The sequence below is a fragment of the Sparus aurata genome, chromosome 9 (assembly GCF_900880675.1).
Source record: "Sparus aurata chromosome 9, fSpaAur1.1, whole genome shotgun sequence".
NCBI lineage: Eukaryota > Metazoa > Chordata > Actinopteri > Spariformes > Sparidae > Sparus > Sparus aurata.
This window is the reverse complement of record NC_044195.1, coordinates 8,635,148-8,650,443: the sequence shown is the minus strand read 5'-3', so window position 1 is coordinate 8,650,443 and position 15,296 is coordinate 8,635,148. Positions and strand designations below refer to the sequence as shown.

The 15,296-nt window shown below is 39.1% G+C and overlaps 1 protein-coding gene across 1 annotated transcript in view; it reads left to right on the top strand.

Moving 5' to 3' along the window:
* The window catches only part of gdap2 (ganglioside induced differentiation associated protein 2), a 42,556-nt gene extending 27,489 nt beyond the window's left edge, over nucleotides 1–15,067 (top strand). Inside the window, exons 12-14 of the mRNA XM_030429018.1 lie at nucleotides 543–597; nucleotides 1,252–1,395; nucleotides 11,855–15,067. Coding sequence (XP_030284878.1) covers nucleotides 543–597; nucleotides 1,252–1,395; nucleotides 11,855–11,896 — 241 coding nt within the window. The 3' untranslated portion in view covers nucleotides 11,897–15,067. The remainder of the gene's footprint in view (nucleotides 1–542; nucleotides 598–1,251; nucleotides 1,396–11,854) is intronic.
* Nucleotides 15,068–15,296: the final 229 nt, after the last annotated feature.

The window sequence follows — 15,296 nt, the reverse complement described above, 5'->3', positions numbered from 1 at the left end:
TGTATTCATTTGTTGGTTGGTTGGTTTCTCAGCAGGATTGCACAAAAGCTACTTGGAAGATTAGCACCCTGCTGCCCACCATTATAGTAACTTTTTTTTAATTTAGTTTGGAACAAACATTGGAACTGGATAATTAGCATTAACTGTGTCATCATTGTTGAACAGACAAGTGAAGAAGTATCTACTGTCTGTGCAGACTTTTTCCAGGCTATTAATTAATGTACTAATCTATTATACAAAGATGATCATGATGGAATAAATTAATTAACAATTAAAATGGCCTTAAGCAGTCTACAAATACTGCTCATCTATAAAAGTTAGTGTGCTGAATGAGAAGCTGAAAGGGAGGAGGATGTTTGTGTATTTCCATCCTGATGGACAGGCCTGAGCTGATTGCTTTGAAGACACAAATTTCAGACATTTAATCACTTTTTTTCCATCTTTGTCATAGTATTAATTTTCTTCTCTGTTGTATTCAAGGAATGGTGGCTCATTGTTTGCTGCCAGGCATTCTTGCTGATGTTCTGTTTTATGTATTGCAGGTTTAAAAAGAATTTAAAGGCCTTCTACTTTGTCCATCCAACATTTCGCTCTAAGGTAAGATTTGAATTCTGTTTGTTTACTGGTAGATTTCACATTTCATTTTCATTCCTACATTTCAACTAAATTTAACACTGTGATTCTGCTCATAATAGCAGCCAAAAGCCTTGAGACCAGTTTCATACAATTTTTTTGTACCACATTCCCATTTCATCCGATCTTGAATAAAAATGAAAATGTGCTTGCCAAAACTTGATCGTGTCAAATACTGTGGTTTTATGTGCCTCACTTAACATTTTGAACAATGTTCTCCTTGGACAAAGCCCTAGAATTCAGAATTATTCAGAATCAAATTTTATTGTTTGTCACACTGTATATTAATTACTAATCCTGATCCAAATGCAAAATTAAAACTTCTAAATAACATGATTAGATAATTTTGCAGCCTTGGTGTCTCTGAGTGCTTTCTGGTTTGTATCTGTTTCTTTGTTGTTTACTTGAAATGCAGTACGTTTCGCTCCTATGGCCAAACTTCCCCTTGAGGATCATTAAAGGCTCATTAGACTTAATCTAGCCTGTTGTTTGCTTAAGAAAGTTGTGTTTATTTTTTTTCTTCATTGTTCATGGCAAGATTAATATCTTGGTTACAAAATCAAGATCAAATCAATGTTCCTTTCTTATTTCTACACATTTTTCATGGGTTCATTCCAGGTCTCAACATGGTTCTTCACCACCTTCAGTGTGTCAGGGATGAAGGACAAAGTTCGCTACCTGGACAACCTGCAGCAGCTCTTCACTTGCATCAAACCTGAGCAGATCGACATCCCTCCGTTTGTCCTGGAGTATGATGCACGGGTAGGCAACAAGATGAATACTGGCACATGATCTTTGTCCCTCTCGCGCTATTCTATGAATATTTAGTATAGTATGAAAACTATTTAAATCTTGACGGTTCTCATTTTAGACATGCATGCTGCTAACATAACAGTACTCATACATTGGTATAGGGCTGGGCGATATGGCCTCAAATCAATATCATGATATATTGAGCAACTCACCTCGATAACGATAAATGAACATAAGTAACACCCCCCCACCCACCCACCTAAAAAAAAAGGGAAAAAAATCCTGTGTATTTACAGAAATGCCACTTTAAAGGACTGTAAAACTACATTGTAGTTAAGATTTCTATTATTTATTTAGTAGTTAAGAACAACTGATAAGCACACGATTGAACAGCTGAAAAGCACAGATTACTTGAAATGACAACAACTGAACAAGTTTAAAAGTATAAAATATACAGTCCCTTATAAACAACTCTAAGCTTCTCGCTTCTCGCTTTTTTTATTTCTTCGAATTGAATCACGTGGTTGTACTGCAGGTGGTGGAAGAGGTTGGATGTAAATAAACATTTTGAGGACTTCAGAATCAGAATCTAAGACATGAGACAAAATAGTAGAGAAGTTGACATTGCTGCTTAATAATATGTTAACCTCTTGAGCATTAGAGAACTTTTTTTACCATTATTTTCTATATCATTATATATTTTTGATAGACACAGAATCTGTTTCAGAAGTCAGTGGGTCACATGACATGGAAGCTATTGAGAAAAAAAATCAAGATTTCTGCATATTAATATTCATATAAAATAGAGGAAGCACTAAAGTACAATAAACATGACTGTCTCATTCGTCAGTTTACTAATACAATCTGCTGCTGGAGTCACTGGGCCCCATGACATGGAAGATATTGAAAGAACTGCAATTATTTTGTATTAATATATTTATGCTAAGTTATTTGATGACAGTCCCTAAATCAGTTTCCAGCGATTCAGTGCCATGTTCTGGGAGGTGAGCTGACCGTCCTCCTGCTGCTCACACTGGGTGAACCTCAGTGAAGTCGCGGCTGGACCCGAGTAGAGCTTAGAATCAAGCCCGACCCGAGCCCGTGCACATTGTGTCCGAGCCCGGCCCGAGCCCGTGCACGTTGTGTCCGAGCCCGGCCCGACACACTGAATGTAATTATGAGCCCGAGACCGATTTAAACCCGACAACTGTTTAATACGTGGGCTGTTATAACTGACGTTCTCGACTACAGTTGCGAGTTGTTTGAACTACAGAAATCTTAATGAGTAATGCAACAAGTGCCGCACTTAATGCACTCGACAAAGCCGACAAATGTTATTATCACGGCCCACGACTTGTTTAAAATGGGTCCACACCTCCGACTTTCCTCCAAACTTGCTCAAAGTTAATTCTACTGTTTTTATTTTTTTCTTTACATCTTCATGCTCCATGTTGCACTCAAGCTACACAATCAGTGATGCCGGTAACGCGTTACTAGTTTTGTCATTTTCCTTAGTAAAAAATATATATTTTTTGCTTTCTTCTTGCGTCTCGGGGAGTGACGTCACGTACGCGAGAAGTCACGTTTTCCAGCATGAGGACACTCGCGTGTCAGACCACGCAGAGACACAAATGCAAACAACAATGGAGGGAGGAGAGAGATGCGCGTTTTCTAGCTGGAAATACAGTCATTATTTTGAGTGAATAAAAAACAAAACACAAATGTTTGATCAGTGGACGGCCCGGCCGAAGACAGTGGCCTGTTGCAGCCTTTGAACGCAGCATCATTACACAAACTGTCCGCGACTCACAGCGAGAGTGGGTTCACTTGATTACTAACCTGGCAAAGCTGGTGTTGCATCAGCGGGCGGAGTTTGCCATCAAATTAATGTAAAATAAGCACATTGGTATACGCCGAGGTAGATTAATCAAGTGGACCTAACATGTCCCCTGTCCCTAGCGGATGTTATGCCTATGACACCGAATATACCGACATGGCCAAAATGACGTCGGGTATCATCGTAAATTTCGGTATCAGTAAATTTTAGGTTTATTGCCCAGGCCTACATTGGTATGACATTATCTAGAAGAAGGTCACTCTCTAGCTGCTAGATTCGGGCCCTAACCTTCAGATCCTTTTAATGTTTTAATGACAGACTATAGTCAAAACTGTATCTGGTAGTTGTCAGTAACTCCCGACCTTTCAGATACTGTGTAAACTGAATTGCTCTACTTAAACAATGTCCTGGATCATATAATGACATTAGCATGACATATAAACAGTACAGTAACAAAGACCAGGTATGTGGGGTTTAGCCTGTGCATAAATAGTGCTGGATTTTCTGTGGTAGGTTGCAAAAGATACAGGGTGTTCAGGCCAATGCTTTTCAGCCTACAACAGGCAGTGTAGTATATCATTTAGCTTAGGATGTGGATTGTCTTGATTAGAAGCCAGAATATGGAATAACTGTCCGGAAAAGATTTTAAATTTGAAACAAATAATGGCTACCCTGTGTTTTGAACTTTTTAAAGATAATTATTGCAGCTTTAAAGAGCTCTGATGTCTTCTAATCAGAGACTGACTTCCTTTTTAAATCTTGTGTTTGTGTGTGCAGCTCCCTTTTTGTATTTCAGATCAGTTCTGCAGTCACAGGTGGCAAGAGACACCAGACTTCATTTCAAATTACACACTGTAAATCCCCAGATCTGCTCTCCAGCTTATTGTGTTTTAATGGAAACCTAACCTCCCACTGATTTAGCTGTGTCCTCACATCCCAAATCTAAAGCTGAAAGCTGAAATGTGTTTATATCCATGTGTGTTTTATTCAGAGCACTATTCATCAGCAGTTTTAGAAAGTGGAAAGGCAGAGCAGAGGGAGGGAATGAGGGAAAATAGTCTAAATGAAGTGTGTTTATTTACTGTTTACAATTTGAAGTTTCTCTTCTTTCTGATGTAAACCAGAGTGGATAAACAGAGTCACAATCAGTGAATGACTTGTTTATAGTGCATGCGTGTTGTTCGAGGAATGACACCTATTAATCAGTTAGGCCACAAACTCAATTAACATGAGATTTTCCAGGATGGTCTGTGTTGATTTCCCTTTGAAATTTGGGATCCGATGTGAAGATAATTGAATGAAGTCATGGATATTAATAGCTTCAATTTGGCATGGCTCTGGTGCTATAAAAAGAGGTAACTCTGAACGCACAACAGCTTTACCAGTTTTACTTTTGTGCACAGATCTGTTAGAAAGTCCTTCTGAAGAAAATAGACTGAAGAAATGTTTAGACCAGCAGACTCTGGCCTGTGACTGTTCTGAATTCAAGCCAGCTGTTTAAAAGGAAACATGTCAAATGAGATCAGAAAACTTCTAAGACACAAAAAAAGATCCATTCATCATGTCTGGATTCCCTATGATCCGTGGTTGGCTTGCGTCTGACTGTGTATTTTGACTTTGTGGTCATTTAAAGTTTGTGCTGGCTGATAAAAGGTAGAAATGTGTCTTTTTCCTTGGTGAATATTGGGCTCTGGATGATGACTGAGAGGTATTATCTCCAGCTGAGCATTAACCTTGAGTTCATTTCATGTTACAGATTCTTACGTCAGAATTCGCACAAGGTTCCATTAAATGATTTTGAAATTGTAACTTATTTTTAAGTGACACATAAACTCACAGTGACGCATAACATTTTTAAGTTGACATATAAACTCATGAAACACAGATGTCCCAGTTTGATTGAATATCAGCAGGGAATATTGATGGCTGTTCAAAAGTAGCAAAAGCTACACAGTTTAAACTACTGACTCTTGTCTAGTCTGTTGCATTTAATACTTGGAAACAGGGATTACAGTTGAGATTTTATTTTGGGTTTGGTTTTGATAAGCAGTATCAGTAGGTGATTTGAGGGGGGATGCCATCCCCCTTGTTAGCAAAATTACCAAAAAGCATCCCCCTTGTTAACCTGACATCAGTCTCCATCCGCTAGTAGCAGATAGTGTGCTAAAATCACAAGTGGCCGCGACCAGCTCCGACGCACAGTGGAGTCAAGCCGGGCACGGCTGCTTTGCGATCCGGCTGCCCGGTTTATTTTTGACGAAAGCCGCAACAAGCTGCACAGAGCAGATCGCGCCAACAGGAAGTCACAGACACGGAAACGGCATAAAGTATCTAGCCAAAGTCTGGCAGGCAAAAGACTCCGCTTCTGAAACGTTCCCGTTATGATGCCGTGCAGAGGGCGGAATAAAACCTGTAGCAGACGCACACGTTTATTTTCAGTAATGTTTAACTTTTTTCAGAGATGAGTTTTTTCAGACAGTTTAATATTAATAGTAAGTTTGTTATTTATGTTCTAAAACTAAATGTTACTTTTTGTGAGTGTTTTTAGTGTGTCTGTTAAGAACATGGTGGCTTATGTTATGTTGGTAATTGTCATTGTTGTGCTGGTTTATAGTTTAACCATTAGTGAGGTAGCTGTTACATTTCGGAGCTCTTTTACCCCCCTGTCGAAACGCACCCTGTAAGAGTGACTTTCTCCATTCTGTATTTGTAGTTTTTAAATATTAGGTTTTCATACTGGACAATATATTCGCTGATACCGATATATCTGTGATAATATTGGATAAATAGATATAATAAATAGATAAAATCAGCTAACAAATAAGTCGGTCAGGCTCTACTATTTTGCACAATGTTCATTGAGTGTCCTTCAAGAAATTTAGATGGTAAAAAATTCCAAGTGTGAGAAACATGAGAAAACCCTGCCTGAATAAACTCAGTCCACTGCATACAATTTAAAGGTGTACTTACTCAATACTTTAATTCAGTTATAAAAAGACCATTGTAGTAGGTAGAGAAGGAAGATAACTGGATAAAATGGAATTGTTGAATTAGAAATGTCATAGTTATGGTTAAGAGTGTGTACATAGGTGTGTCGGGGCAGGGTGATGCTCGCGTTGGGCCATCCCCCTTGTTAAAAATTAACAAATCACCCACTGAGCAGTATAAATGTGTTTTTGATATATATACAGGGACACATGGTCAGAAAACCCCAAGAATATTATAGTCAATGTATAACGGGGCTCGTCTATCAAGTAAATGTACATTTGGCCACAACAAGACACGCATGCTGCCAGGATCAAGGAGCAGAAGGAGCTTTCATATAACATTAACTACAGAACTCAGTATTTCAGTATTAAGTTCAACAAAAGGCAACATTAAGAAGAGTTTCTGGCTTATTTTACTGGCTTCAAATGATGCTTAATGTTCACACAATTTTCCTGACGGGGGAACTCCAACATTGCTCCAGCGTCCTACAATAGACGGAAAATGGCAAAACTTAGAGGTTCCACGTTTGAAGTTGGCAACAATCCATCTTGAGTTTTAAAGTGCACAAGTCCGTTATTTAGCTGGCCATCGTTAAGAAAGCAGTCTGAAGTAATAGGGTTAGCCCACTCACAGCCTGTTAGAGTTTTGCAGTTGTTGTTGGGACATTTCCATCAAAAATCAAGTTAATCCAGTGGATATTCACTTCTTGGATGGTGGGAGTATATGAAGACAACAGTGGTGTTGTGTTGTTTCAACAGAGGGGAAATTGGGCTGCCTTGTCAACCTACAACAAATTTATGTTACCGAAGTCTGTTAGTGAGGAAAGCAGCAGTTACGATATGTTACTTTTGTTCTATGAATATGTGTATAGCCCTCTAGCTGCATGTCATCACAGCCACAGAAAAGTGCAGCTTACAAACTCATCTTTATTGACAATTGTCAACAGGCAGGACATCCGCAGGGGCCAGCCGGCCGTTCTTACACATACAGTGGGAGCTACCAGGATGTGGCTTGACGATCTGACCATACAGTGTTGAGCACATTAATCGTGAGCTTTACATCACAGAAGATGTACTCGTATGTATGAGTTGGAATTATCAACATTTCTAAAGTCATATATGTATGCCCAGCTTATGACAGTAGTGGTTTTAGCAGTGATGTAGTGATGGGAAAGCTAGCAGGAACCTGGTCAGACTGGTGGGGGAACTATGAATAAAGATTGAAATATCACTGTAAATGAAAAGTGAAACTAGCAGAAGATACAATAACTAAGAATTTGATTCAGATATACAGTGCAGTCAGAAACCTCTAGAAGAAAATTAGTTTTTTCATTTTTTCCGGCCTGTTCATCGGGGCATCGGCATTCAAATAAAAGGGCTTTACAGTGCAGAGCTTTAAGAGCAGTTAAGGATGTCCACATTGGGTTAAAAGTGTAGGGCTCTCTCTTGGGGGCTTGTATAAAAAAAAGCTACATATCCCACAATGTTTATCTCATATGGATGCAAACACCATGAAATTAAAGCTGAGAGGATGTGAAATAAAACAGTAAGCTTTTGGTACCAACAAAGTACAGAACCAAAACAGAACTGTCGAAATTCTCAGACAGCATTGATCAGGGATGGGACCAAAATGTTTCAAAATGTCAGTTTAGAGAATTTTGCAGTGTGTTATGAACCGGCTTTAACCAAGAATAGAGCAGCTTTAGTAGTTGTTGTAGTCAGATGCTTAGTTGCTGTCTGTCTCTCTCAGCAATATTGAGATGACTCCCGCTGCTGGTGTGTAAGCTTTCTCCATGACCTCACTTGCTCTTCTAGGAACTTATTTTTAGGTCGACCTCAGACTCTGGCGGGGAATTCAACTGTCAGTAAGTGAAAACAATGAGCTGGCCTCCTCGAAGGTTGTAGTACGGTGCATTTCCCCTTTTCAGCACCGCAGCCAGCCAGTGAACTGGGCAATAACGTTCACATCAACACGTCGGTGTTGAGAAATACTTTGATCTGCTGGCCTGGATTACAGTGCTGGTGGAGTCCAGGAAATAATGATTATTTATTATTAGGAGAAACTCTTACACCATCAGACACACGCTGTGAGCACATCAACCTGACAAAATATACAATATATGATTTGTCCTGACAGTGTAATATGATGATTTTTAACTACCAGGCTTGATATTTATATATAAACAATGTATCAAATAAAAATGTGTAATAAAGAGATTCTTATCTGTAATTTTTCGACCCTGCAGAGATTTATCAGTTGACTCTGCACTTTCTCTGGTCTTTAAAGACAAGTTTAGATCTCAGACTGTTTTGGTTCACTACTCCCACTCTCAACGAGAGCTGAAAGCCCTTTTCACACAGAGATGTTGACATCTTTGTGGGTTTTTTTTAAGTCTTTACCTCCAATTTATCAGCCCTCCAATTTATCAGCCAAAATCCTGGAAAGTGAGGGGGGAAAGTCTCGGTCAGGAGGGCTGAAAGTCAAGGTGATTTTTTTTTTCAATACAAGTTGCCAGAGACGGTAACAACAACAAAATAGTGGAAGCGACAAAGACGTGAGTTTGCTCTGAATCACGTCACATAATCACTGTCATTCGACTGCGGGAGCCTCTTGGCTCTGCTGCCGGGGACAGATGCTGTTTTTCTGACAGAAATGTGACAAAGGGCCTGTAGGACAGAGGGGATGACAGGTATTTCTCCACATATAACTGCCGTATTTTTATTTCCTCACATAGGTTGCCAGAGACGCTACCAGTTGCCACATTACTGTTGGTTAGTCCTGTAACGTTGCTTTTACGATGAGTGAAGGATCTGTTGAGCTGTCAGACTGTGAACCCCATCACACCAACACGCCTCAGATTTGCGCCTCCGGCTTTTCCATTCACACAGATGCCGTCTCAACTCTGCTGCAGCTCTGGTACTACCGACGGAGGCGGATCAGAGCTGCAGTAAAACTGTCCCCCTGTCTCTGCATCTGAAACTTTCACACAGACAGCGAGGCGGAGTATCGGTGCGTGATTCCTGCACCGAAAGGGCAGTGTGAATGGGGCTTATGTCACACCCCTTCTGGTTTCCCTCATGGGAGCATATTTCAGAAAATCTTTGTATGGTAGTGAATGGAGAGAGACAGTTCATTTTTTGATCCCATTTGAGTTGTGACGTGGCTCACACATATGATGTTTGTCAATTTAATAGTTTTTTTTCAATCAAACCAATGAAATATAAGACTGTGAAAATATTTATTTTTGAAGACTAAGCAGCCACCGTCTCGTTGAATGGTCACCAAAACCTGTAATTCAAACATTGTAAAGCTGCTCTTGTGTGCTACCTTGCTCACAAAATTGATGAACTAGCCTTTCACATAACTGCAGTTGCAAATTTGAGTTCAGTTATTTTCACATTTGTTAATACATTTTCTGCTCTGAGTTGGAGGCCGTGTTGGTTACATGTGCTGATCGTGACCATGTAGTTTACTGAGTGATCCTTATCCTAATTTTTAATTCATGGTAAAATTCAAACTGATCAAAAATGATTTCTCTCTACATTCACTACTGTACATATTTTTCCTGAAATCCACCAGAAGGGGGGTGAATTTAGCTCTTTAAAGTGGGTTTATTTACTTTTTTCAGCCACAGCAAGCAAATGGCTCTTAAAAACTCACCATGTATTGTGAATGTAGTTGAACTTTTAGGTGAAAATCCTGACATTCCCCACAGAAGCTGGTGGACACCAAAAACAGCTTAGAGTCTGTGAATAATGGACTTGTCAGGTAGCAAGAAACACAACTCTGAATGAAAAGTGATAGAGTTGCTCTATGTAAAAACACCAGCCTTCAGACACAGATTCAGACAACATTATTTATCTCACCAGGGACAATTTTCTAAACTACAGTACAGATACACACACACACACACAGCCTCATGGTATTTCACCTATATAATTCATCAAGCAGCATGGATAACTGGTGAGCTGGATTTGCCTTTGAGTTGAGCTATTTGTAGCTTCCCTGAAAACTGTATTGAGAAGGTGAAGGCCACAATAATTTTTCAGTTACTGAATTCTTCCACTGTATAGCTACGATTATAACATGAATGAATTCATGCTGAAGCTAGCCACTCACCCTAGATTACAGCTGGTTCCCTGGACGTTTTGAAAGAATAAGCCGACATTATTCATTGAAGGTAGCTAGCTAACATTAAGTTATTAAAACATAAACATTAAAACTCAAATTAGCTTACACACAGTTAGGAGTAAGCAGCGTAGGGCTCTGAGTATAACTATTATTTAAACTGGCCAAAAAAACAGAAAAGTGTGAAGCCCTTGTTGTAATAATGGAATACAACTGCAGCAATAACAGTATAACATACTATACAAGTATCCCCACCCTTCCTTTATGTTTTTACACAGCTTTTTTTTTTTTACTGATTTCTTTGTCTTATTTGTGAATTCACAATTTTTCCCTATTCAGTTTGATATAGACCTCCTGATGCAAGGGCGTAAGTTTTGTCTCAGCTTTGGTAAAGAACATTTGGGTAACATTTGAAGAATAACATCTTGATACATTTAATTATGCAAATCCAACATTTATTTTCAAAATAACCAGCATTATGATGAGATTCATAGGTTACAACTGCAAGGCATCCTAATACAAAGAACTGCAATGCTAATGCCATCTTTATTCTAAACAAAATTGGTAATTGTCATTGTCAACAGCTCACCTGAAACTCTGTTCCTGATTCATATCAGCCTGCTCTACATTTGTAGCTTCATGCTGCTGTTTTTCCTGTGTGCACTGATTCATAGTTACAAGCCAGTTACTCACAAGTTTAACCCTTGTAATTGCTTACATTGGTTGAAAGACTAGAAGGGACACAGTTAGCTTTATTACTACCCTCGAAACTGGTGATATTACGCTAGGCTAGCATGTTTGCATTTGTGTGGGACCGCATCCACTTGTCTTCAAATCGACTGGCAAACATTACAGAACCCACAGTCAGTTAGCTTTAATAGTAGCCTAAGTTCACTACGCTAACACCTTAATAACACTTTTCCATAGTAAAATGAGTGTTAATGTTAGGCTAGGAGGCTTGCATTGTGTGGGTAGTTAGCTGACTAACAACCGCCTAGCAGCTAGGCTACTACTTACTCTCTGGGTGGTGAAGTAGCCTCAGCTGTCTCTTTTCTTTTTCGGTTCTACAAAGCAGAAACACGGGCAAAAATGGTGAGACCAAACAAAATACTGATGTGAGGGTTTACTTTCATGATTTCCTGGTGTATTTACGTCAGCACAGTCTGCAACAGCCAGCCCGATATCTTACCATCAGTCCAGCTATCTTGCAGCAGCTCTGCCACACATCGCGTCTTCTTCACCAGAAGTGACAAGAGGCGCATTAATATCTTCATGTGCTGAGAACATGATAACCCTTCAGCCAATCAAATGGCAGCATGTCAAAAATTGTTGCACTGAAGAATGTGATGAGAGGGCACGTCGGAAAAATAGTTCTCTACATATGCTTGATATTACAAATGAGTTTGCAAAATTTATTGTATTCAATGCATTAGGTAAAAAAAAGAATTTATTTATATTAAAATATATCAAAATATTGATCTGTGTTGACCTTGACTTTCTTCTCCTCCATCTCAGGTGAATGGACCCTACCATTCCTCCCAGTCTTCAGGTCTGTGACAGGAGACCAGCGGGCCCTCCCTGTCAGGGTGACAAGGTGGCGTCAATCTATCAAAAGGAGGCAGTTTATGGACATCATGTTGCCCGTGTGGTCTGAACTCCTAACCCCTTGTTAAGGCTCTGAACCATAGTGAGGAAACTCGCGTTTTGTTCTGTCCCTGCCAAAAGGACAAAATTAACAGTCGCAGCCCACATTTAGCAGCATGTGGCCTAGTGAACGGTCGTTGTCGCTCACCACAGACTATTTCTGGATGTGGGATGGTTTCTGGATTATGCCTTACACTAAGAGTTCTTATTCAGCAGTTTCCTCAAACATCCTCAAAGATGAAGAATCATGTCAAGCCATACAGTTGCTCAAAGCATTTTCCATCATGTGGTCATGTCTCAGAATATTGGCAGATGTTTCAAATCCTGGATTAAAACGAGAAGATTACGACTGTCCACACCATTAAATTCAGTACCACACCATGCTAGCAGCAGAAACTCTGGGTGAAGTAAAGACTAATGCTACACCCAGGCGGAAGTTGGAAATTCCCCCCTGGTAAGCTGTAACCTCTGTGTTCGCCTGTGGTCACAATTGGTAAACCCCAGGGGAGAGTAATTAACGCCTGGGGGATATTCAAAATCTAAAAAACCTCACACTGCTTGTGCAACTGGCAAAATCCCTTTATGCTAACATAGAATTTTAACTTTCTGTCACATTTTGGGAAATGCACTTGCTTGCTCTCTCCTTATGAGTGAGATGAGAAGATTAATATCACTCTCAAATTTGTACATTAAATATAAAGCTACAGCCAGGAGACGCTGAGCTTAGTTTAGCGTACAGACTGCTGTGAGCATGGGGAAACGTTTGGTTTCCTGTAAAACCACAGCTTCATTTATACCCTTGAGTTGTATCCCTCACTCATTAACTCGGGCCAGGAGAGCACCTTTTTCCCAAAATGTAAACAAATTCTTTTAAGCTACAAATCCACACAAAGTGTCTGTGTGGATTGATGGTGATATGTTGACAATGGATTGTTGACGTACTGCTCCTCAAGATGTAAGATGCCACGCAGACATGACAGTGGCGATATATGCATCACAAAAAGCTTGTTGTTTCCTACGAGGAGAACAAACTCCACTGGCTTTTCTGTGGGTTATTCCTCACAGGAAGTTTGTATTTTCTCAATCAAGGATGTGTCTAGAAGGCAACAGGGCTTATAAAGAACATGTACCCTGCTTAAATTAACACTGAAGCAATTAATCAAATAGTCATTTAACCTGCGACTTTTTTTTCCCCTTTTTTCCCCAATTGATTGGTCATTTCAGTTAATTATTTAGAAATGATGCCAAACATTTACTGGTTTCAGTTTCTCAAATGTGTGGATTTGCTTTTTCTGTTTCGTATTATTATAATGAATACTGTTTGGTTTTGAACTGAAAAAAATTAGAAACAAAGAAGAAGAGAAACAAACAAACACATTCAGGAAGTCACCTGGGCCATTTTTCATAATTTCTTGAAACTTTTGAGATTAAAAAATGAACTGATCTATTTAACCAAAAAAATCAATACATGAATGAATAATAATAGTTGTTAGTTGAGTCCTTAATCACAGGGCTGTTGTTTTCTTCCATGGTGCCTGTGTAAGGGTACCTAGCCTTTGTTAATTCAGACTACTTGTCCAGCTGAAGGTACTTACTGTCGGCAGATGTGTTTCTTCCAGCTGTATGACACCAGTTCGTCGCCAGTTTCAGAGGATTACAAACATTATTCTCCCCTACTGCACTAATTTATTGTCTCACGTATTTGTTTCTGATTTGTCTTGTGAAATGCTGGCTACTTTTCAGTTGCGCTGCTCTCTCTGGTCTTCACTCATGAGAAGGTGTAGATTTGTTTTCAAGTTTCAAATTGCTGTTTGATTTCCATTCTCACACTCACAGGATCGAATCAGCTGATTTTTATTTTCTCCTTGCCAATGGAGATTGAAATTATTGTTAAATTGTTTGTTAAAATGAGCATTTTGTTCCTTAGTCATTCATTTCCCTTTTTATTTGCACAGTTTGCTCAGTTTTACTCTTAATTCAATTCAACTTGGACTACCAGACTGGAGGTTTTACTTGATCAGGGCAATTGCAAAAAGATTTACTAAACTTTGAAAACATTCCAGTGACTACTTAACTTCCACCGGTCTTATGTAGCAGTCCCCACCCGTCTGGTATGCCAAGATGTAACACTATCACAGTAAATGTGAATTCTGGTTGACTATCTTCTGCCACTGTTGGGAAGAGTCTCACCTGCTCTGTCCTGACGCCTACTGTGCTCCCACACACTGTCATAACGTCAGGAATCTGCACATCTTTAAATAATTTCAGCTCTGTTGGCAAAAAACAACCCCTCCACACACACACACACACACACACACACACACACACACACACACCTCTTTAAGCTCTTGTCCTTAGCTATCCCCACTGATTCAAAACTCCTGATGCAGAAACGTGGACTGACAATGTCACATGACATCCAAGCTCAGCCTAAATGTGGGCCTTATTAAGTTGGAACTTTCATGTTTGCAACAGGAAGATGCAACGTGTCAGTTTAAGGACATTTCAGAGTCCCATTTTAACTCAATAAACAATCGAAGTGAAGTAGATGTTAACAATTTTAATCAGCTGTTAAATGTCTTTAAATCTTATTTTCCTGTTACAGTGAAAACATTCAGTGGGGTGGAATAATTCCAAGTAAAGGTGCATTGAAAATGAGTGACTTTCCTCACTTAATGCTTTCACAGAAGTTAAGATTTAAGTCGGAATATGACAATGAGTTGTCCAGAATGTCACAAATACAACTCTGGAGCATTTGAGTAAAAATGGTTGTTTTCTCTTCAGTCGTGTCTATTTTTTTTTTTTTTTTTTTTTTTTAAAACAACAACCAGAAAACAGACTTCAGATCAGTGAAGTTATCAGCATGAACTTTATTGTCACAACTGTGATTATGTCAGAATGTATAAAAATGATGAGCCAAACTTCTTGACTTCCTTGAATTGTATATTATCTTTTTTGTATGATTTCAAAGAGATTTCAATTGAGATTTGAAGGAAGTGACATCATTGGTGTTTAAACTTTCTGTACTGTTAGGTTTGTTGAATTTTTTTTATACACTGATTAAAATGATTTTTCTCTGTGAAAGTGTTTTCCAGTTTGATGATTGCTTGGCAAAATATCTAATGTGGTAAAAGACTTATCTGTTTCTGTCATGGTCTTCAAATCCATGGACAGTTGTCATGTTTCTAACAGTCAAGTTCCAGTTTTTTTTCTATATCTTAAAGGTTAAGATCTCCCTTTATGTTTAACCTAATGCATGCCTCAAGTACAACTCAACCTTGGAGGTGGACCTAGGTGACATTTTCAACCACGA